At 41.1% G+C, this 24605-nt stretch overlaps 1 protein-coding gene across 4 annotated transcripts in view; it reads left to right on the top strand.

Annotated features, from left to right (window-relative positions):
• Mxd (MAX dimerization protein) overlaps window positions 1-24605 on the top strand; it is a 304254-nt gene that overhangs the window by 269405 nt on the left and 10244 nt on the right. For all 4 annotated transcript variants that reach the window (XM_076775383.1, XM_076775382.1, XM_076775385.1 and 1 more), the window contains exon 7: window positions 23548-23684. In XM_076775383.1, coding sequence (XP_076631498.1) covers window positions 23548-23684 — 137 coding nt within the window. The remainder of the gene's footprint in view (window positions 1-23547; window positions 23685-24605) is intronic.

Here is a 24605-nt window from a genome sequence, read left to right on the forward strand (position 1 = left end):
TCTGCTGAATACGAAACGAGTTTTGTCAAATATCAGATGAGTTTTACTCAAAAAATAATATTAATTATTACGAGAAGCTTGGGAAAAATTTTAATGGGTGATTCTAGAGGACAAAATAAGACGAAAATCAAGAATACTAGTTTGTCGATTGAGGCTTCGTTAAAAAGTTATTAACAAAATTATTAGTAAAACTTTTCCACCTACACGAATTTTTTTCTCGAAAGTGCGTAGGATTTCGAGGGTATGTCTATTCACCAAAAATGATTGTAATTGACTCCTGCAATCGAAAATAATTTTTTTAGAACGATTTGAAATTTTTTAATTTCACCGAAAAATGTCGTCACCTAATCGAATTTTTTTCTCGAAAGTGGGTAGGATTTCGAGGGTATGTCTAATGACCAAAAACGATTGTAATTGACCCCTGCAACCGAAAATAATTTTTCCAAAACGATTTGAAATTTTTGAATTTTGTCGAAAAATGTCATCACCTAATCGAATTTTTTTCTCGAAAGTGGGTAGAATTTCGAGGGTATGTCTATTCACCAAAAATGATTGCAATTGACCCCCGGAGTCAAAAATAATTTTTTTGGAACGATTTGAAATTTTTTAATTTCACCGAAAAATGTCATCACCTAATCGAATTTTTTTCTCGAAAGTGGGTAGAATTTCGAGGGTATGTCTAATGACCAAAAATGATTGTAATTGACCCCTGCAACCGAAAATAATTTTTCCAAAACGATTTGAAATTTTTCAATTTTGTCGAAAAATGTCATCACCTAATCGAATTTTTTTCTCGAAAGTGGGTAGGATTTCGGGGGTATGTCTATTCACCAAAAATGATTGTAATTGACTCCTGCAATCGAAAATAATTTTTTTAGAACGATTTGAAATTTTTTAATTTCACCGAAAAATGTCATCACCTAATCGAATTTTTTTCTCGAGAGTGGGTAGGATTTCGAGGGTATGTCTAATGACCAAAAATGATTGTAATTGACCCCTGCAACCGAAAATAATTTTTCCAAAATGATTTGAAATTTTTCAATTTTATCGAAAAATGTCATCACCTAATCGAATTTTTTTCTCGAAAGTGGGTAGGATTTCGAGGGTATGTCTATTCACCAAAAATGATTGTAATTGACCCCCTCAACCGAAAATAATTTTTCCAAAACGATTTGAAACTTTTCAATTTTGTCGAAAAATGTCATCACCTAATCGAATTTTTTTCTCGAAAGTGGGTAGGATTTCGAGGGTATGTCTATTCACCAAAAATGATTGTAATTGACTCCTGCAATCGAAAATAATTTTTTTAGAACGATTTGAAATTTTTTAATTTCACCGAAAAATGTCATCACCTAATCGAATTTTTTTCTCGAGAGTGGGTAGGATTTCGAGGGTATGTCTAATGACCAAAAATGATTGTAATTGACCCCTGCAACCGAAAATAATTTTTCCAAAATGATTTGAAATTTTTCAATTTTATCGAAAAATGTCATCACCTAATCGAATTTTTTTCTCGAAAGTGGGTAGGATTTCGAGGGTATGTCTATTCACCAAAAATGATTGTAATTGACCCCCTCAACCGAAAATAATTTTTCCAAAACGATTTGAAACTTTTCAATTTTGTCGAAAAATGTCATCACCTAATCGAATTTTTTTCTCGAAAGTGGGTAGGATTTCGAGGGTATGTCTATTCACCAAAAATGATTGTAATTGACTCCTGCAATCGAAAATAATTTTTTTAGAACGATTTGAAATTTTTTAATTTCACCGAAAAATGCCATCACCTAATCGAATTTTTTTCTCGAAAGTGGGTAGGATTTCGAGGGTATGTCTATTCACCAAAAATGATTGTAATTGACTCCTGCAATCGAAAATAATTTTTTTAGAACGATTTGAAATTTTTTAATTTCACCGAAAAATGTCATCACCTAATCGAATTTTTTTCTCGAAAGTGGGTAGGATTTCGGGGGTATGTCTATTCACCAAAAATGATTGCAATTGACCCCCGGAGTCAAAAATAATTTTTTTAGAACAATTTGAAATTTTTTAATTTCGTCGAAAAATTTTCCGGTCGATATGGAACTTCAAACGTTAATAACTTTTTAACGAAGCGTCAATCAACAAATTGCTATTCTTGATTTTCGTCTTATTTTGGCTCCTAGAATCTCGCATTAAAATTTTTCCCAAAGGTGGGCGATCACATAATAGTATAATAGTGTCTCGATTATTGCAAGCCAGAGAGCCTCGGTTCGTTGCAGCGCTCGGGCCGATCTCGCTCGAGAAATAAATCGCGAACTCGTTCAGTTACGTTGACTAAACCTAAACGTTGTTTTCACCCATCGACGATAGATTATGGCCGTGTTAGTTCCCGTGGCCAGCCTCGCGGGGCCGACGAATTTTCGTTAGGACGAAAACCAAGACCGATCGCCGGAAGGAAAATAGAATTTCACGGGTTGTCCCCCAGGAGTGTTCCTCGTTCGTGAGCCCCGCCAAGTAAATATACTGGCCAGGTTAAAAGAGTTTCGAAGCTCATTATCGCAAATCGAGGCGAATCGGGTAAAAGTAGGAGTTTCCGTGACCCCGTTAATACTCTGCTGTTCTTTTTCTTTCGTTTCGCTTTTCTTTTCTCTTTTTTTTTTACTCTTTTATTTGTTTTACGCCCGGGACCCATCTCTCCGCAGCCCTTTTTCCGGGGCTACGTACGTTCTCGATGGACTCCCAGCAGTCGGGCACGGCCAAGGCGCCACGGAAATAAATTGAATCATGCGGAAAGTAGAATTACAAACACATCCACGCGGCCGTGTACCCTTGGACCGTTTCTGTTCCTCGTGGTGGTAGTTTCGCGAAGGTGGAGACAGAGAAAACGAGGGATGGGGGCCCCTCGGTGAGAGACTCGGTCTTCCAACTTGGACATCCCCGGGTATTATCTATCTCGGAAGTTCGTCCTCCCCCCCCACCCCCTCTCTCCGCCATTCCCCAGGTTGCGGCTGCTCAATTGACGATGACGAAGACGACGACGACGACGAGGACGAGGACGGTCACGCTAATCGCACCCGGCTGGAGATTGGCTTTTAGCACAGAGTTCGGGCAACTTGTATCGCCAGGAAATCGCACGGAGCCCGTTCCCGTCGAATTTACGGGGCGGTTCGTTCGTTCCACGAGCGTATTTATGTGAATGAGATCCCGTCGCGAGCACGACTGTCGGAAATCTGAATCGTTTCTCAGATTTTATTTCGCCGGATGGGGAAAATTGTTTTGTACCGAACGGTGCGGTTAAAATATTGTTTAAAATAAATTCGTATACACGCGACGAGTAAAAATTATTTATCATTTATTTTTTTTATTTATCAATTTAACGATGATATAATAATTCGTTCGAACCTCTCGCGTTTATACAAGATATTTATCTGATAATTCTGTTGGTTCTGAGGACGCGAAAATTTATTTCCTGTTACTGTTTCCGGGCGCAATTAAGCGGTATCCGACTATCTACCGCCTAACAGCGCCATTTTACAGCACCGATAGAAATTTCACTATAAATTGCCCGGTAATATTCAATTTATTCCCCGCATGATTTTATCGCGAAACTTCAGTCGTTACGGGTAAGTCCGTAGCGAACTGTTTCGCGGTCAGGTTTCCGGTTAATCACTTCCTCCGATCGCGACCGTGTTCAATATAAATCCTTACTCGAAACCGCTTGTGCACGACGACGGGCCATTATTAGCGGTCAATCGACGGAATTGGCCAGCAAGGTCAGCCATCAGTTTGCGTCCTCTGTGCCTTGCGTCGTTCACGTGTGCTCTTTTTTTGCTAGAACTTACTCGATACAAAGAACGTTCGTATTACCTCATTTCCATAATCGAGAAAGCGAACAAGTCGAACCTTTGATAGCGAGAGATGTGAAGAGACCAGCAAACACTTGGAACAAGTAATGGAAAGTAGATATTTATTCTTTATTCTTGATAACTAAAAACCAGATCGTTGTATCGCGATGAAAGTATTATCAATAGATTCCTGGCGTTCTCGCGATGAAAATGAGTACAAACACGACCATATTCGGACTACTTTCGATTTTACGAAATTTAAAATTTTTCAAAATCGATTCGAATAACGTGTATATTAAAAGTGGTTCGAATGTGGTCGTGATTGGACTCATTTTCACCGGAAGAGCTTGGCCAATTCATCGGTGATACTCTGACAAAGATGTTCCATCAAATGCAACAATTTCAATTTAGTTATATCTCAGTGGAAGTATTTTCAATAGATTTCTGGCATTCTCCCGATGAAAATGAGTACAAACACGACCATATTCGGACTACTTTCGATTTTACGAAATTTAAAATTTTTCAAAATCGATTCGAATAATGTGTATATTAAAAGTGGTTCGAATGTGGTCGTGTTTGGACTCATTTTCACCGGAAGAGCTTGGCCAATTCATCGGTGATACCCTGACAAAGATGCTCCGTCAAATGCAACAGCTTCAATTTTGTTATATCTCAGTGAAAATATTATCGATAGATTACTGATGTTCTCCCGATTAAAATGAGTACAAACACGACCATATTTGGACTACTTTCAATTTTACGAAATTGAAAAATTTTCAAAATCGATTCGAATAACGTATGATTCAAAGTAGTCCGAATGTAGTCGTGTTTGGACTCATTTTCACCGTAAGAACTTGGCCAATTCATTGGTAATACTCTGACAAAGATGCATCATCAAATGCAGCAATTTTAATTTTAATAAACTACTTGATATCGACGACTAAAAATGTAAGAAAGAGTATTAAACGACGAGACAAAAATCAGAAACGGTGAGAGGGTCTCGCAAGAAGAGGCGGCCCGAATGGGCGTCGAAGAAACCGTCGGAAATGACCGTGGAATCGGAGACATCGGCGTCCGTGGGAAAAAGGTTGACAGAAATCGGGAGGAAAAAGTGTAACGGGGGATGGAAAATGGCGAAAGAAGGGAACACTCGGGAGACGCGGATAAAAACAGGAAGAGCATATGCGTACGTGTGTCGATGGAAGTATGGAGGCAGGGATCTTTGGATCCGTGCCAATCTCCAGAATAACTTAGCGCCGCACGCGTCACCAATATGGCTCATAGACGGTGGTGTGCGCTCGACGGACACGGCACGGTGAATTACACACGCGGCTGTCGCCGTTGGCGTAGACCGTGTGATTTAGACCACGTATATACCTGCGTTTTATAGGCAAATTTCCTGGCATCGACGTCCGTCAACGCTATACCGCCAGCCCTGGGAAACGCGGCTCTGCGTTAGGCTTTAGTCACGCGAAAGTATCGCTGGAGTTGGACGACGTTTTAGACGGCTGTTTCACTGAATAACCGGTTACGGGGATGATAATAGACCGTGCACAGACATCTCGGGATTTCTAATATTTATCGGGTTCTCTGTTGCAACGCCACTTACGAACGCTTCCTCTTACGGAAGGGGTCATCGAATCGTGCACGTAATTTTAATTTTACCCTCGCAAAGTCCTAAGTGCAAATGTATATTTACTCGACTCGCTAATGCCTGATCATTACCCGATCTTTCGAAACCTCCGCGATGGTATGGTATTTGCGTTTTAACTATTCTGAATAATTAGTTGTGGAAGATCGACGAAAAACGTCGTCGATGCTTCAGTAGGAGACGCCATATTGATTATTTTCCAGGTTCGAGGTCAAGGACTCGAGTGAAATTTACGTATCTTAAGTTTTACTTGTAATTAGTGGGTTTATGGGTTTATGTCGTCGTTTTGCTGGTTTAAAAAATTCAATACGATCGACAGTTTCGAAGATACAAATTTATTTATGTGTCGAAGTCGTGGAAAACATATTTCGATTCCATCGATAATCCCTGACCACGAGCGTGGAAAGTGATCGATTCGACGCGAACGCCAACCGAAGTAGAAACAGTGATCAATGGTCAGACGCGCCAGCCAAGTCGTACAAAATGGCAGACGTGTCCCAAAAATTATTCAACGTATTTATTATACACTGATTAATCCATAAAAAAAATTAAAATTAGATTAGGAAACAATTTTTGAAACTTTCCGTCGTTTTTACACGAAATTTCGTGTTTTGTACAAACAAATTATTTTCCAGAGATATTTACGAATGCGTCGCTTGGTTCGACATAATATTTTCACCGAAACAATCGCGGCAGAAAATCTAACGCGCACACGTTGCCACGCAGAGGGAAAGATTGTTGGGGCCGTGGTTGTTTTTGTAACGAAAACACACACAACACGCACAGGAAAATAATATTAAATCTCTTTGAAGCCGGGGATGGTTCGCGCAGTGTCTGTAACACGTGGCAAACATGTTTGTTCTAGTTTTTTACGGTCTAACGGAGAAACGTGTTTTGAATCGATGTATCACATAATTCTCCCTTGCAGAGACGCGGGTGTTAAAGTTTTCGGAGTTCTCGGGCAATTTGTCTCTCGAACGAGGCAAGAATCTGTTTCGGGATCGATCGGATACAAATATGCAAAGTGTTCTTACGCAACAATGAGACTCGCGAAAAAGAAACGAACAGAACCCAGAGACAAATGTATTATCCTGTTCCAAACTTGTTATTCTCAACAAATGTAACTTGTAATTAATACGAACAATTTTAACACGTTCACTGTTCAGATCAAAACGTAAGTATAATATTTTACAAAAATACAATTTCCATTTTAGAACATTGTAAGTTACATAACCTAAAATTTGTTTCAGTACTTATTTTTGTAATCTTGTTAAAATACACAAATTAGATGTCTTAACTTTAGAATTAACTTTTCTAGTATCATAGTGGTAAATCATATTGGCAGTGAAAGTGTTAAATATTTTTAAACATTTGCACCCGCGAGTCTCGTTATCAAAGGAGAGTGTTAAAAAATGCTAATTTTTGGCATCGCCTGGAAATGAAAAATTCAAGCAGGATCTTTTAGAGTGTCTTCCAAGGAACAAAAAATGTCCTTATCACTTTTCCGAGAAACGACGGGAAATCTAATTAAGCGCCCAAATTTTTCGACGAAAAAGAAAAATTTCAAATCGTTCTGGAAAAATTATTTTCGGTTGCGGGGCTCAATTACAATCATTTTTTATCATTACACATACCCCCGAATTCCTACTCATTTTCAAGAAAAAAATTCCAGAAGGTGCCTAAATTTTTCGACGAAAAAGAAAAATTTCATATCGTTCTGAAAAAATTATATTCGGTTGCGGGGCTCAATTACAATCATTTTTTGTCATTACACATACCCCCGAATTCCTACTCATTTTCAAGAAAAAAATTCCAGAAGGTGCCTAAATTTTTCGACGAAAAAGAAAAATTTCATATCGTTCTGAAAAAATTATATTCGGTTGCGGGGCTCAATTACAATCATTTTTTGTCATTACACATATCCCCGAATTCCTACTCATTTTCAAGAAAAAAATTCCAGAAGGTGCCTAAATTTTTCGACGAAAAAGAAAAATTTCAAATCGTTCTGGAAAAATTATTTTCGGTTGTGGGGATCAATTACAATAATTTTTGGTGAATAGACATATCCCCGAAATCCTGCACATTTTCGAGAAAAAAATTCAGAACGAGCGGAACTTTGAACGTTAATAACTTTCTAACGAAGCCTCCATTAATAAATTGATATTCTTGATTTTCGTCTTGTTTTAGCCTCCCTTTTGGAATCTCCTATTAAAATTTTTCAGAGGTGGCCGAACACCCTATATACGTAAGTTCCATTATCATCACATTCATACTTTGAACGTATTTTTGACAACTTTCCCATCGTTTCTCGGAAAAGCGATAAGGACATTTTTTGTTCTTTGGAAGACACTGTAAAAGACCCTGCATGAATTTTTCATTTCCAGGCGATGCCAAAAATGGGCATTTCTTAACACCCTCCTTTAAACTCCGTTTAACGTAGACTGCAACAAATTCACGGAAGAGTTTGTTTGCACTAAATTTCGACGGTTCGCCCCGTTGCTTTTCCTTCGTCGATTTACGGCCCTTTCTTATTCGCGTCTGCTTCCCAAATCCGCAATTCGGAGCTGATACGAAACGCAATTTGCCGACAGTAGTAAAACTAGATACGCCCCAGGACTAAGCTTCGCCGCTCTTCCCCGAAAACGGGAAATATACGACGCGAAATCGGGAAGGTTCATCGAAAAAGTCGTTGACGCCGTCGGTGACCCGGAAACAGGGTTTTCGGAATTTCGCGAAAAAACGAGAAAAACGTACGAAAGTTCGACGAAAGTTATCCCTCGTCGCCTCGATCTTATTCGCCCAGTCTTAAAATGCCACTTTGCCGGCAGTCGCGTGGAAATTTCTCGATAGCAACGGGGTACAAACACGGTCCAGAGAATCTCGAAATATAAGCAAAATTGAAACTGCTCGAGAGTCGCGAGAACAACACGCGATAATAAAGATCACTGTTAACGGCACTTTCTCTGTACGAGGTTAGAACGCGACTGACAAGATGGCCGCGATTTTGGCCGCCACGAGGCATCGATTGCCAGGCCCACGATCGATGCGCGCGCTCGTCACTTATGAGCAGATGCCCAATTCTGGTATTGAGCGCATCTTCGTTTGAGCGAACGAGCACTGCGGCCAGCGTGTCCGGCAGGTGCTGCCATTGAGCGTCCTGGTGGACCAAGTGTTAACTATTTCTCGAACAGTATCGTCTCTACGCGAAACCACGATGAATTTAAGGTTAAAGTTATCTTCTAACTTCAGGAATGAAATAATTATTTCTAAACGACGAACTGGATTGCTCGCGTTTCAATTTCCAATTTTCTTTTCTCGCGTCACGGCGTAAAATTTCCGCGAGAACCGCTCGAGATCGACGATTGAACGCGTGCACACGTCGAGCAAAAAATCGCGGCTGGGAATCGTCGGATCGATAAACAACAATTAAGGCCGAAAGCTTCAGGTAAGAACGCTAAAACGCGATGCCTCTTAGCGACGCTTAATTACCGGGTAGTGCACGCGAGGAGGGGTTGGAGAGAGCTAGGGTGTGCACGGTGGGGATGATATAAAAGGGTGGAGAAAGAAACGGGCGAAAGACGACGAAGGGGACGCGGAAAGGAGGCATTAGAGATCGCTGGGAAGCCGGTCTTGAATTTGCATACAAACGAGTTTGGGATTTCATTCGGATCGCACGCGTGTATTTGCGCCATTATAAACATTTCATTGCGGCTCTCGATGGCCCCGCTGGGACGCCGGGGGAAACACTGTTGCCGTTTCCAATGGCGGAGATTGCGTTCTGATTCACGCTTCGAATCGCTCGTGGAGGTACTAAAAGTCCCAGCGGGTCCGCGCAGTCAATGGCGTTAAGCCGGCTGATGCTCTTGGCTCGTATTAAATTCCCCGATTTCGCGTGTTATTAACCGTGCCCGCGAAACACCCACGCCCGACTGAGATATCTTCGTTCGAGGATTTGGCCACAGTTAAAATTCTAGTTGCCTCTATGCCGCGTTCAAATTATTTAACCGCGGAAATCGAGGATCCTTGGAACCACATTATTCGACACTAAAATTGCCTCTGATAAAAATGGCGAAAATTTTAATAATGATATTCGCGAAACAAATGTTGATTATTTAAAATATTCTGTCTTTAAGCTTGTGCAAATATAATGAATCATGTATACATAGTGTTTGGCTACCCCTGGGAAGAATTTTAATGGGGGATTCTAGAGGCCAAAATAAGACGAAAATCAAGAATACCAATTTGTTGATGGAGGCTTCGTTAAAAAGTTATTAACGTTTAAAGTTCCATATCGACCGGAAGATTTTTCGACGAAATTAAAAAATTTCAAATGGTTCTGGAAAAATTATTTTCGGTTGCGGGGGTCAATTATAAGCATTTTTGGTGAATAGACATACTCCCGAAATCCTACCCCATTTCTAGAAAAAAATTCCAGAAGGTGTGAAATTTTTCGACGGAAAAAAAATTTTTCAAATCATTCTAAAAAAATTATTTTCGGTGGCAGGGGTCAATTACAGTCATTTTTGGTCATTAGACATAACCCCGAATTCCTGCGCATTTTCGAGAAAAAAATTCAATACGGGTGAAACTTTAAACGTTAATAACTTTTTAACGAAGGCTCAATCAAGAAATTAGTATTCTTGATTTTCGGCTTATTTTGGCCTCTAGAATCCCCCATTAAAATTTCTCCCAAGGGTGGTCGAATACCCTGTATAAGTATCGTGCTGTTCGAATTTTGTATTTCTTTCGTGACGTAATTCGATGGGAGGAACCAATTCTGATAATAGGTGTTACGGGTCTAAAGTGCTTCGCTTCTGGTTGAATATCCTGTATTAAAGTTTTAATGCGTGTTAGACGCGGGGAACGACTGATCGACGAAAGCAATTAATTAGCTTCGCCGTTTAATTACTTTACCTGCAAGTTTTTATGCGAAAGAAATTCAGTGCCCCGAAGCGACGTCGTGAAACGAGCACTTTGTGCGTTACGTCGATAGTTCGATCAAGTTTCCGCGATACTCGGACGTTATTGCCCATAAAAATATCTGTGGCAGGCGGCGTGGAGGGCTTGAGCGGCACGATGACACGTTTATCTCGCGCCCTTTATAGCGTCCGTCATAAATATAAAAACGATAGTCGAGAAACATTTGAATATTTTCGCATTGTATGTTTCGAAACGATGGGATCTGATACGAAAAAAGATCCGAAAGCCTTTTACCAGCTGATCGTGCGCCGCCATATTGGCCCACGATCTCTCACATGAAGACTTTGAATGCTTCTATCTCGAAAACGAAGCGTCAGATTGCAAAATGGCAGAGGACTTTTCGATTTCTTTTCGCTGATGAATTTGCATATATAACATCATTTCCCACAGTCTTTTCCACCTTTGAGTTTCATAATTTATAAATGTAAATCACTCGTGAATTACAAAATGTATATGGCAGATGTTTCGTTCGCAAATTCGTTTAAAACCGAGTAAGAATATTCTCGTTTTACACAAAACTGACCAACACTCCCGGGCGTCGTAGTTTCGAAACTTGCGCGCAGGCAATCTAATACGGCGATTCCCACGAAAGTGGTCCTCCCCGCGTTATTTGCATCCGCTGCAGCGAACAGAAGCGACGAACAGTAGTCTCGGTTCACCGAGGAGCGGTCCTCGAAGGGAGCTTAGTCAAAATCGGGAATCGCCCGTGTACCTTGCTCGCCAACAATTAAACTTCACGAACCGACCGATTAATTACAGCGAGACGGAGCCAACCTCCGCTACGGATCACGGTCAATTTCGCTTTAACGACGCCTTTCAATGCCGTCGCATCTCGTTCTAGGGTCTGGCCCGTTCCGTTAAGTCCGCGATACTCTTTTTCGTCGTCTTTCGTCTCGGCCTCCGGCTCATCTTGTCTCCGGGGGAACCCTTTCTCTCTTGCTGCGCATTGTCCGCGACCAAAAGAAATAAAAATTTCCCCGGGACGAGATCAGTCATGGCTGCCATTCCGACGAGTTCTTCCCCCATTTTTTGCGTTTCGACTTTTTCCTTATTCCACTGAACGTTCAAAAAAAAAAGCATTCAGCATTTATACATATAGTAAATAAAATATTTTAAAAGGCTCTTTGATACAAAAATTGCAAATTGGTTGGAAAAATTTTGTGTACGTTATTTCGAATGGTAGGATTTCAAAATGTCGTGGCCTTTATCGAAGAAAAAGAATTCGTTGCGTCACGCGGTTACGTAACAAGAGTTGTATAATGAAAGAATAAAATCTTTTTTCCTTTTTTTTCCCCCCATCTCGAGTCTCTGTAACTCCGCGAAATATTACGACAAAAGTGGAACGTTCGCGAGCCCGTGCATCTTCCGCGCGGCGAGTGAGCGCGGAGATTTGTTACACATTATTGCGATATCCATCTTAGAGTAACTTTCATTCGTTCGCGGATGACATTTCTCTCCGGTTGCACAGAGGGAAGCAGAAAAATCGCGGGGATAAATGTCAGATGCGAACGCACCTTCCAACCCTGGCGATCTACCAACCCATAAATTAGTCAAAATGGAAGGAGTTAATACGTGTTTGGACTATTCGCGTTGCCTCTTCTGTAAACCGTGGGAAGTGCTTTTCCGATCGTTTGCGTTGATTTAAGCGCCCGTCGAGAAATGTCAGACATGCGGAAACACACGAACAACAGAAATGGTACCGTGAATATCCGGAAAAGTACTATTTAACCGCTGGACGCAAAGCTAGGGATTATTGGTTATTATTGACGTCGTCTCCAGCCTTCGTTACACACGATCTCGTACATTTCCAAATATATTAATTTTCTAAACAATGTTGTTCTTCCTATTTGACTTATTTTCCTATTGAGAATAGTCCAACTTTTGCTCGGGGTACGCTGCTCGAAGCGTTAAAAGCGAAGAATTTTGCGAAAATGCATCGTGCCAGATCAATGGCGGACCCTCCTATATTTAGCGCGGCGCTTCGTAACGGCGAAGACGCGCGCTCTGGCGGCGACAAAAATAATTGTAAACAACTGGAGGCACTCCTTGACGCCGTGACGCAATAGCCGTGCGTTTGTTTGGCCAAGTCTGAGGCCGGAGGGGGACGAAAAGGGGGGCAGGGACAGAGCGCGGAGAGAGGTAATGGGAAAAAGCGAGAGTGCTTTGGGTTCTTCTCTCTCTCCTCTCCCTTTGATTTCCTCCGCGTCTTTCCCGCTGGTCTCCTTCTCGCCGTTCGTCTCTCTATTGGCCGTCGTCTCTTTCCCGAACGGGCAAAGTGTGTCAGCGACCGAAAATAATCCCCGGCGCGGTTCGTTAAAAATATTTCCAAGCGGCGCGCGTGTTCTCGCCGTACGAACGCGAGGCGTCGTCGTCGCGATGCACACGCCTTCCCGAAGACAAACAACCGTTATGTCAATGCCGAGCGTCGGCGCAATAAGAAAACATTTTTCTCCTTTACCGGACGTCAATGACCTTCCTCACCGAGATACGCCTTGCGGACGCGGAACGGACGAAATTTCGTTCGAATCGTCGACGCTGCTTCGCTTATCCTCAGTTTTTAATTATTTATTTTGTAATTACCGTTGAGGTTTTTACTGCACAGTGTGTTATTTTAATTATATACGTTTTATTTGTAACGAGTAATGACGAAAATAATTGACGGTACATGACGGTACTGATATATAATTAATAAGTAATCCAGCAGGTGGCAATCGATTGCTCTACTTTATCGACGACGAGATTTACGATTGTGTCTTGCTACTCCTGACAATTACAATTCTGATTTTTTAACACTGTAGAACTCAAACGGTATTCTCTATTTAATTGCCACGTTTCTTGTCGACCAATTTTATTATTTAAAACAGCCAGATTTTTATAGGTAATTATATAGGTATCTGATAATTTAATATTGACGTTGGATATTAAAATTTAGATGACGATGCTCGATTAGCGACACTCTAATGGTAATAATTTAATATTATTCGCGTTGATAAATAATTTGAGTAGAAACGTTCGAACAACGGGGTCCCCTTCGAATTTTGTTCGGCGTAACCATGAAATGTTTGAATATTAAATTATTCGAGGACAGTGGAACTCCTACTTGCGGTAGGAACGGATGATGCGACTGGACTCGTCTCGACTGCGTTGCCTCATGATAAACGAACCGCGCTTTTAACCTCGGACTCGGGGATAAAGCGTCCGCTTTCAGTGATAGATGGGACGCGCTCGAAAAATCGATTTCGTCTAATGGCGCTGGGATTTTTTTTCCCTCGGTGTTGTTATCGTCTGGTATGTTAATGTGGTTACCAGGTATATACGAGCTCGTTCAACGTGGCGTTTACTGGCCTACTTTTGGCTAATGCGTTCGGTGTGATAGATAGGAATCCAAAACATAAAAACAAATACGACGATCCATAACGCGCGAGATGAACGCTCGAGAAGTTTTATCCTGCTTCTAATACATCGTTTACTCTCTGGATTCTCTAATTATTTTCCACGGAGTATTTCAAGTATACCACGTTGATCGATGACACCACTTTTGAATGACTCTGTACTCTCGTTAACCCTTTCGTTACAACCTCTTTTTCTTTCTTTGTTAACGCGTTTGCAGACAGTAAAAATTTTGTGCTACAAAAGTGGGCAGGTGATTGCAAAGACAAAATGAAAAGTAAATATTCAATGAACCAGTTAGCCATTACATTAAAGTGCATAATAGTTTCAAGAAATAAAAACTATATAGGGTGTTCGGCCAACCCTGTGAAAAATTTTAATGGGAGATTGTGGAGGCCAAAATAAGACGAAAATCAAGAATATCAATTTGTTGATTGAGGCTTCGTTAAAAAGTTATTAACGTTTAAAGTTTCACCACCTTCTCGAATTTTTTTCTCGAAAGTGGGTAGGATTTCGAGGGTATGTTTATTCACCAAAAATTACTGTAATTGACCCCCGCAACCGAAAATAATTTTTTCAAAACGATTTGAAATTTTTTAATTTTGTCGAAAAATTTCACCACCTTCTCGAATTTTTTTCTCGAAAGTGGGTAGGATTTCGAGGGTATGTCTAATGACCAAAAACTATTACAATTGAACCTCCTAGCTAAAAATAATTTTTTTTAAACGATTTGAAATTTTTTAATTTTGTCGAAAAATTTCACCACCTTCTCGAATTTTTTTCTCGAAAGTGGGTAGGATTTCGAGGGTATGTCTAATGACCAACAATTATTGCAATTGAACCTCCTAGCCAAAAATAATTTTTTTAAAACGATTTGAAATTTTTTAATTTTGTCAAAAAATTTCACCACCTTCTCGAAAGTGGGTAGGATTTCGAGGTTATGACTCATGACCAAAAATTATTGTAATTGACCCCTGCAATCAAAAATAATTTTTCCAGAACGATTTGAAATTTTTTAATTTAATTGTTAATAACTTTTTAACGAGGGCTCAGTTAAAAAATTGATATTCTTGATTTTCGTCGTATTTTGGCCTCTAGAATCTATCATTAAAATTTTACCCCTGTATAGGGGACGCGTGTAGCGTGGAATATTGACGGCGGCCATCTTTGATCTACAAGAGGGGCCCCAGGAATTATTTTTATGGAAACTTTCGTATTTAGAAGCAAATAACTGTGGAAAAAACAAAGTAAAAATTATCTTAACGAGACTTCTTGATCTCCTAGTTTTTGTTTACGCGTGCACCGTCCGTATTAAACGTCTTCGTTAATCACCGCTTACTTGGACTTTTAATCTTCTTTTTCCAGGTGGTCGTTCGGCCAAAAATAATCTTGTTCTTTTCCCGTTAGTCATTGTTCTTGGCTAACCTCGGCGCACCTCTTTAATCCGTTTACATTCGCCTCGGAAAACGTTTTTTATGTTCCGTACGTATCGTTTAAGGTGGAAGTAACCGCGTAACGTCGCGGCGTACAAGCAAAAAGGACCTCGGCTCTTGGGAGTAAAACGCCTTTTACCGAGTTGTGGATTGCAGGCGGTCGCTGGCAAAAAGCACCGTCACCGTGCACGCCGAGGAAAACCGCAACCGTAATGGTATTATCGCGGTCGTGTAAATCAGCAATTTATAAGTAGGAACGTAACGTTCCCTCTAAAAACCGGCGCTCCGCGCTTTCGTACAGTCGCGCGAACGACCAAGTTCAATGTACAATAAATCGTGTTGATATTTCTGGGAATCCGTTTTATCCACGACAGGAGAACACCAACGGAATTAATTCAACAATTAATTGGACAATTTCGTTTAAGTTTGGGATTTATACTTCAAGAGATTTTCTCATATTTGTATATCTATTTTTCTCAAAATCGGCCAATTTTCTGCGGTCAAAATTTTAGATATGCGTATTTCAGATACAGATCTATCAGTGTACCAAATTTCATTCAAATCGGTGGGGGTCACTTCCAAGACTCGGGGATGTATATCTATTTTTCTCAAAATCGGCCAATTTTCTGCGGTTAAAATTTTAGTTATAGTATCTATCAGTGTGCCAAATTTCATTAAAATCGGTGGGGGTCACTTCCAAGACTCGGGGATGTATATCAATTTTTCTCAAAATCGGCCAATTTTCTGCGGTTAAAATTTTAGTTATGCTTATTCCAGATACAGATCTATCAGTGAGCCAAATTTCATTCAAATCGGTGGGGGTCACTTCCAAGACTCGGGGATGTATATCTATTTTTCTCAAAATCGACCAATTTTCTGCGGTTAAAATTTTAGTTATAGTATCTATCAGTGTGCCAAATTTCATTAAAATCGGTGGGGTTCACTTCCAAGACTCAGGGATGTATATCAATTTTTCTCAAAATCGGCCAATTTTCTGCGGTCAAAATTTTAGATATGCTTATTTCAGATACAGATCTATCAGTGTGCCAAATTTCATTCAAATCGGTGGGGGTCACTTCCAAGACTCGAGGATGTATATCAATTTTTCTCAAAATCGGCCAATTTTCTGCGGTTAAAATTTTAGTTATAGTATCTATCAGTGTGCCAAATTTCATTAAAATCGGTGGGGGTTACTTCTGAGTCACGAGGATACATTAAAGCTCCAACTATGGCTAAGTAACGCTGTAAAGAGGCAACTATCTCCCTAGTATCTAGAGCCATATCGACATAAGATCCTCGCCCACTAAGGTTGTAATCTATGATATCCTAGTGATTCAATTACGATCTCTAGAAACGTTAGCGGTCCGTGTATAGATCCACGACCTCCTAGTGGTCGAAACGAGGATCGTAGACCCCCTGGAACTCCGGCTAGGGTATTCTAGAACGTCTGGAGGTCCGACTTAGGTGCCCGTAAACTTAAGTGGTCGTATAGCCAGTCGCGCGAACTCGTGTAGCCGCGTATATCCCGCGGCGGCGACAAATTTTCCCGTTGCCCGTAGGTAACTGACAAACTACACCGTGCAAAAGATGATTGGTGGTGGTGCGCGTGTCGCTCCCGCGGGACCTAACGGCGCGGAGATGTTAGACACCGGGCTCCTCCACAGCGCGTGCAAGGGGGAGACGTAGCACGGTTGTTTTCACGTTGAAACGCTTCTTATTGGTGGCGCTGCGCCTCCTCCCGGCTATACGTTACGCTAAGGAGGCGAAACAGGCTAGCGAGATACACACTTATTTCACCGGCAGCCGCGAGCCACGAGACGATGATAAAATCTTTTCGATAATTTATACGCGTGCCCTGCTGGGACGACGCGACGGAGGACGTGTACTTGGTGCGAGGTCATAAACACCGAAGAAAGTGGCGACGGTTCGAGGACGAATCGAGACTGATCCAAGGAGGGGTTAACCTCTTAGGCACGGCGGACTTTTGCGCGAGACTGTACAGGGTGTTCGGCCACCGCTGGGATAAATTTTAATGGGGCATTCTAGAGGCCAAAGTAAGACGAAAATCAAGAATACCAATTTGTTGATGGAGGCTTCGTTAAAAATTTATTAACAATTAAATTCAAAAATTTCAAATCGTTATGGAAGAAATATTTTCCGTTGCAGGGGTCAATTATAAGCATTTTTGGTGAATAGATATACCCCTGAAATCTTACCCAATTTCTAAAAAAAAAATTCCAAAAGGTGTGAAATTTTTCGACGGAAAATGAAAATTTCAAATCGTTTTGGAAAAATTATTTTTAGCTAAGGGAGTCAATTACAATCATTTTTGGTGGATACATATATCCCCGAATTCCTACGCGTTTTCGAGAAAAAAATTCGAATAGGTGAAATTTTTCGGCGAAATTGAAAAGTTTCAAATCATTTTGGAAAAATTATTTTTGGTTGCAGGAGTCAATTACAATCATTTTTGGTCATTACACATACCCCCGAAATCTTGTGCATTTTCTAGAAAAAAATTCAGTACGGGCGGAACTTTAAACGTTAATAACTTTTTAACGAAGCCTCCAGTAACAAATTGGTATTCTTGATTTTCGTCTTATTTTGGCCTCTAGAATCCCCCATTAAAATTTTTCCCAGCGGTGGCCGAACACCCTGTATCTGTGTACGGCAGAGTTCGACGCGAATGACACGTAAACAATACACCACTGCAATGCGTGACGGAAAATGGTGTTTTCGATGAATAAATTATAACTTATCTTAAAGATACGACACACATACTTGAACAATTTACTTCAATAATTAATAATACAATCATGATACATAGACCCACGTCGCAACGTTCCTTGAACATACGTGGGCGAGTGAGCCACTAGACTGAGCCGCTACAGTGGCGCGTCGTTCGGAAAAATTAGATCCGCGAGAGTCGCTATAGGTGGCGCATCGTGCCCGAGAGGTTAAAGAATATATCTCGCGAAAGAATCGCGTTGTTTTTCGGATCAGAAATTCTTCGTCTGGTTTTCAACGGGGGGGAAACGCATTCGGGCGGCTCGTACAAGGATATCGCCTAACAAACCTCTCGGGTGTGCCTCCGTGGCTATATTTACCGACTAAACGTGCGCGAGGCTCTGCATAGGTACATCCCCGCTGTGAACGTTTTTTTTCTTCTCTCTCCCTCGTCGCCCCTCTCGCGTCCCGGGCCGCTGTTTCCTTCCCCTTGTGTTTTTCTGCGTCTCTTCTTTCTCCGCGAGCCCTTTTTCCGTTACGTCCTATCGCATTTTGTTGCCCCGTCGCACGGCGCTCTCGCACAGTTCATTTCTCTTTCTGGCCGCGCCGTTGTCCCGATACCTCTTCTCTAATTTTTACATTTCGTGCCGTTCGCCCAGCTCGCTGCTACCGGGCCGCGTGTTCTTCTCTTTTAATTTTTCACCGTCTCGCTCTTTAGATTTTCCTCCCTTTTAGTTCCCCCCCGTTCCGCCACCCGTCCTCTCTTCGCCCCGTCGCTGTTTCTGGTACATTTACACGGCACGCCCCCCTCAGCCCTCCTCGCCCGACGTCTTTTTCTTCGGCTCGGTACGAGTGTACTCTGCCTCCCGCCACCCCGCCCCCTCGCCGCCGTTTTGCGTGGCTCGTATGCGCGCGCAGAGGCGTGGGTGTCGACGCTGGTTATATTTTACAGGCGCCCGGTGTTCGACGGTGACGCAGATCGCCTTAAGGACCGTTTTCATCGTGACACTGATCGCCAAGTTCAATATCGACTATTTTTGCGCCCGCGTCGGTGATCGAGAATCGCCGCGGGCGCGATCACCGGAGCGCCGCGTTTTTCCGCCCGACGATTCCGCCTTAAACTTCGCGTATCTCGCCGAGCAATTTCTGTACCACTATTAATACTCGAATCATTTTTCGCCCTCCACGAGCGCCGTGCACACGAGTGCCTCGCCCAAACGAACCAAAGCTTAAATTCAGAGTTATAAAATATTAAATTGAAATCTGTCCACGGTTATTTCAGTGGCGTGATTTTAAAATGGCCTTCGAGCGCCGGGATGAAAATTAAACGTGCCAATTCTTTTTCATCGATTATTTTTAAATCGCTGGATTTTAATGGATCTTTAGCGTGACCGCAACGGTTTATTTTCGAGGGTGGAATAACTTTAGATTGCTTAACAATTGACTCTTTCATCCGGTTTTGCTCTTTACCGTGCCCACCTTATTTACAGAGTGTACAGTTTATTAAAATCTCAATTTTTAATCGATGCAAGGTACATAAATGGTGGGTTGCGAACGGCGTTCCGGTAAAATTTCTACGACCCGTATTTTCCGAAGGTGAAAGTCGTCGGTGGTTTACTATGGCGGGGTTTGTCGAATGGCAGAGATATTCTCTCTCGGTGCACCCGATCCTCAATATCCCCGGGGGACGATTTTCGTGTGTGCCAAGAGGGTGCCCCGGGAAAGAACGCGCCCGATAAAAAACTCCGCCGGGTGCACACCACTCCGTAGAATTCGAGAACAGCAAACAATTTGATATATATGCCTCGGGGCCGGCGGGGATATTCGACGGGAAAGGTCGAAGGTCGCCCGATCTACGCGAAACTAGTTTAACGTGACTTTGACGCGATGCTGCTCGCGTCGTAGCGACTTACGATTCATAAAACTCCTGGACGTGCTCCCGTTTACGAAACGACGGAAGGAAAATTGCTACAGGTCAAGGAGATGCACCATAACGAAATTATTGGACAATTTTTTCTCTCCTCCGAGGCAATGATTTTCTTATTTGTCCGCGAGACGCTTGGCGAGGCTACATCGCTGTTACTAGGAGCGTATTAGGCGAGATTAGGTCGATTAAGACAAGGTTATTCAATCCGGAAATTAAAAAAGTTTAGAACTTGGAGCTACTCGACGCTAAGCATTACTGATGGTTTGTTGAGATTCTCCCGATGAGAATGAGTCCAAACACGACCATATTCGGACTATTTTCGATTTTTCGAAATTGAAATTTTTTCAAAATTGATTCGAATAACGTATGATTGAAAGTAGTCTGAACGTGGTCGTGTTTGGACTCATTTTCACCGGAAGAGCTTGGCCAATTCATCGGTGATACTCACAAAGATGTACCATCAAATGCAACAGTTTCAATTTTGTTATATCTCAGTGAAAATATTATCGATAGATTACTGATGTTCTCCCGATGAGAATGAGTCCAAACACGGCTATATTCGAACAATTTTCGATTTTTCGAAATTGAAATTTTTTCAAAATTGATTCGAATAACGTATAATTCAAAGTAGTCCGAACGTGGTCGTGTTTGGACTCATTTTGCTCGGGAAATTCTCGCTGATCTATTAATAACATTTTCGTAAAGATACGAGGAAATATATAACAGTGTTTCACGATGTTGTTCTGTCTAGATATTTGTCGCGCGTTCTTCTCTGCTCCTCGTTATAGAAGTTTTAAAATTCTTTTCGTTCGTTCCACGATATCGTCAACCCTCGAAAACACCTTCAAACTACGTTCCAAGTTTCGAACGCCCGTGCAGCCACGGACCTTCTCGTTTCCCGTTGCAAACTTTCAGCCATCGTCGCGCGAAAACAAGCTGTACACGTTTCGAACGGCGTCCCTCCCGTTTCCGTGTCAGTTTAATTAAACTCCCGCGCTAAGTGTGTCCGACGCAGCGAACCAGCACACGCTCCCAAGAAAATTATCAAACGGCTCCGGGGACACCGTATTTTTCGTCAATTATATCGATGGGTGAGGGGGGATGAGACGCGCTGGGAGGGGGGATTGCCCAGGATCGACGAATAGGAAGCGCCCCGGGCTGGACACGCGTCGCATTTCCGTCGAGCTCTTTCGCCCGAAATGGTAAAATACGAAAATTGGCTGGCATTTTGAGCGGGATTATTGGACACGCGACACGGCGCAGGAAAACCTGCCTACGGCACACGTGTGTAACCGTTTGAAAGGCGCCTACGCGGCCGATATCGATTCGTACGGAGTCCGCGAACGTTTTCGAATCCGGGGATTGTTACCCCCACTCCCCGCCAGCGGCTGATATTTACGAGCCGCAGCTGTCCGATCGCGTCTACAATTTACTACGCGCATCCTGTGCACCTGCGTTTTTTAAATTATCTAACGAAATGCCCCACGGACAGTATTACCGTATGACAGGAATTATTCGATCGTATTGTACCCGGGCACGATTATTTATCATTTCGTCGGCCCCGTTTTCGCGTTTCACCCCGTTACCCCGTTAAATACGTCCTGTAGTTTCGCGACAGGAATTTTATTTTCGGTCAACGGGAACATTTTTTTTTTGCAAATTTTTTTTGAAATTTGATATACATACAGGATGTGTTCGGCAATCCATGGGACAAATTTTAATGGAAGATTCCAGAGGCCAAAATCGAGAAAAAAATTCGAGAAGTGGGTGACATTTTTCGACAAAATTAAAAAATTTCAAATCGTTCTGGAAAAATTAATTTCGGTTGCAGGGGTCAATTACAATCATTTTTGGTCATTAGACATACCCTCGAAATCCGACCCACTTTCGAGAAAAAAATTCGAGAAGTGGGTGATATTTTTCGACAAAATTAAAAAATTTCAAATCGTTCTGAAAAAATTAATTTCGGTTGCAGGGGTCAATTACAATCATTTTTGGTCATTAGACATACCCTCGAAATCCTACCCACTTTCGAGAAAAAAATTCGATTAGGTGATGACATTTTTCGGTGAAATTAAAAAATTTTAAATCGTTCTAAAAAAATTATTTTTGATTCCGGAGGTCAATTACAATAATTTTTGGTCATGAGTCATACCCTCGAAATCCTACCCACTTTCGAGAAAAAAATTCGATTAGGTGATGACATTTTTCGGTGAAATTAAAAATTTTCAAATCGTTTTGGAAAAATTATTTTCGGTTGCAGGGGTCAATTACAATCATTTTTGGTCATTAGACATACCCTCGAAATCCTACCCACTTTCGAGAAAAAAATTCGATTAGGTGATGACATTTTTCGGTGAAATTAAAAAATTTCAAATCGTTCTAAAAAAATTATTTTCGATTGCAGGAGTCAATTACAATCATTTTTGGTGAATAGACATACCCTCGAAATCCTACCCACTTTCGAGAAAAAAATTCGATTAGGTGATGACATTTTTCGGTGAAATTAAAAAATTTCAAATCGTTCTAAAAAAATTATTTTCGATTGCAGGAGTCAATTACAATCATTTTTGGTCATTAGACATACCCTCGAAATCCTACCCACTTTCGAGAAAAAAATTCGAGAAGTGGGTGATATTTTTTGACAAAATTAAAAAATTTCAAATCGTTTTGAAAAAATTACTTTCGGTTGCGGGGGTAAATTACAATCATTTTTGGTCATTAGACATACCCTCGAAATCCTATCCACTTTCGAGAAAAAAATTCGATTAGGTGATGACATTTTTCGGTGAAATTAAAAAATTTCAAATCGTTCTAAAAAAATTATTTTCGATTGCAGGAGTCAATTACAATCATTTTTGGTGAATAGACATACCCTCGAAATCCTACCCACTTTCGAGAAAAAAATTCGATTAGGTGATGACATTTTTCGGTGAAATTAAAAAATTTCAAATCGTTCTAAAAAAATTATTTTCGATTGCAAGAGTCAATTACAATCATTTTTGGTCATTAGACATACCCTCGAAATCCTACCCACTTTCGAGAAAAAAATTCGAGAAGTGGGTGATATTTTTCGACAAAATTAAAAAATTTCAAATCGTTTTGAAAAAATTACTTTCGGTTGCGGGGGTGAATTACAATAATCTTTGGTCCTTAGACATACCCCCGAAATCCCGCGCATTTTCGAGAAAAAAATTCAGTTCGAATGAAACTTTAAACGTTAATAACTCTTTAATGAAGCCTCCATCAACAAATTGATATTCTTAATTTTCGTCTTATTTTGGCCTCTAGAATCCCCCATTAAAATTTTTCCCAGGGTTGGCCGAACACCCTGTATATTTGAAAAATATTCTATTACATTTTCGAAACTCAGAAGTGGAGAGAAGAGACTGCATAAAAAATTGAGCCATCACTTAGGAATTAAAATAATTCTCTGACCATTTTTTCAGATTTTTCAAACGCTTTATTTTAATAATGGCCGAGTTTGGGATACTTTTATTTCGTACCTCTGTCTATTTTCCGCAGTGTGGGATTAAATTTGCAAACTGTCGTATTAAAATATTTTTTATTGTGAGAACTGTATAATTAACTTGATTTACCTTTGTTTCGTTGCAGATGAAGTAGACGTGATCGGTTATACGAGCAACCAGTCGGACACCGATGATCACAGCAGCGTGCAGAGCAGCAGCGACAGTGGCGTCGCTATGTCCACCTCCAGGCTGACCCTTTCCGAAATGATGGACAACCTTTAGGTGAGCGAGTATGCATCGCAAACAAGATTTCTTTCTTCTCGTTTTTCGATTCGACCATTTTACTTTCTGCTCGTCTCAAGTATCAAAACAATACATACACGTATCTCATCTGAAACAATTATACAAATGTTAAAATTTTACTTCAAAACATTAATTCAATATATGCAGGTGTCTTATCTGAAACAATTATAAAAGCATTAAAATTTTAATACGAGGTTCTAAAAAATAATTTATTCAAATACCCGGATTATTGATCGATCTGTACATTTCAGTTATCGATACGAGGATCAAAAGCGTGCAATTTTAATTAAAGAATCGCGACACAAAAGACACGGATGCGTAACGGCCATTTTTAATCCTTTGTCCGCGTCTGAAATTACTTTTCAGTATTTCGCGCCTGAATGCGTGACGTTTTCGACGACGCAATCCCGCGTCTGCGTGCGCCGGTTTGCCGCTTCTTGTGGACGGGCCACGTTTGATAAAAATTGCGAGTTTCACATTTTTTCCCCCCCTTCCCCCCCGTCGAGGACATTAGCCTGTATTCAGAATACGCTGTCGAGGACTCGAGACGCCCTTTCAACCGGTGTTTTTAGCACCAATTACATTCTGAATGCGACTCCAACAATGGGCGCTGGTCGTCGAAACGTTTCTTCTTTTTTTTCTTTGCACCGACGATGTATTAAAGTCACGTTCTAAATTTAATAGCGTTAAAAAGCTCGAGTTGAAAGGGCATCTTTAACGGCACCTACTGAATGGCAGCCATTTTGCAAGCACGTGTGACGGAACCTTATAAATACGCGTCTTCTCCGTACAAAGACTATTTTTCAATTTTCTCGTGGCATGTTTGAAAACGTTTGAGCAATGGCTACAGTCGATTAATGAATTTTTAACTTCGTAGTTCGAGAAGTAGTTAATTTATTT

The sequence above is a fragment of the Colletes latitarsis genome, chromosome 10 (genome assembly GCF_051014445.1).
Source record: "Colletes latitarsis isolate SP2378_abdomen chromosome 10, iyColLati1, whole genome shotgun sequence".
NCBI classification, from domain to species: domain Eukaryota; kingdom Metazoa; phylum Arthropoda; class Insecta; order Hymenoptera; family Colletidae; genus Colletes; species Colletes latitarsis.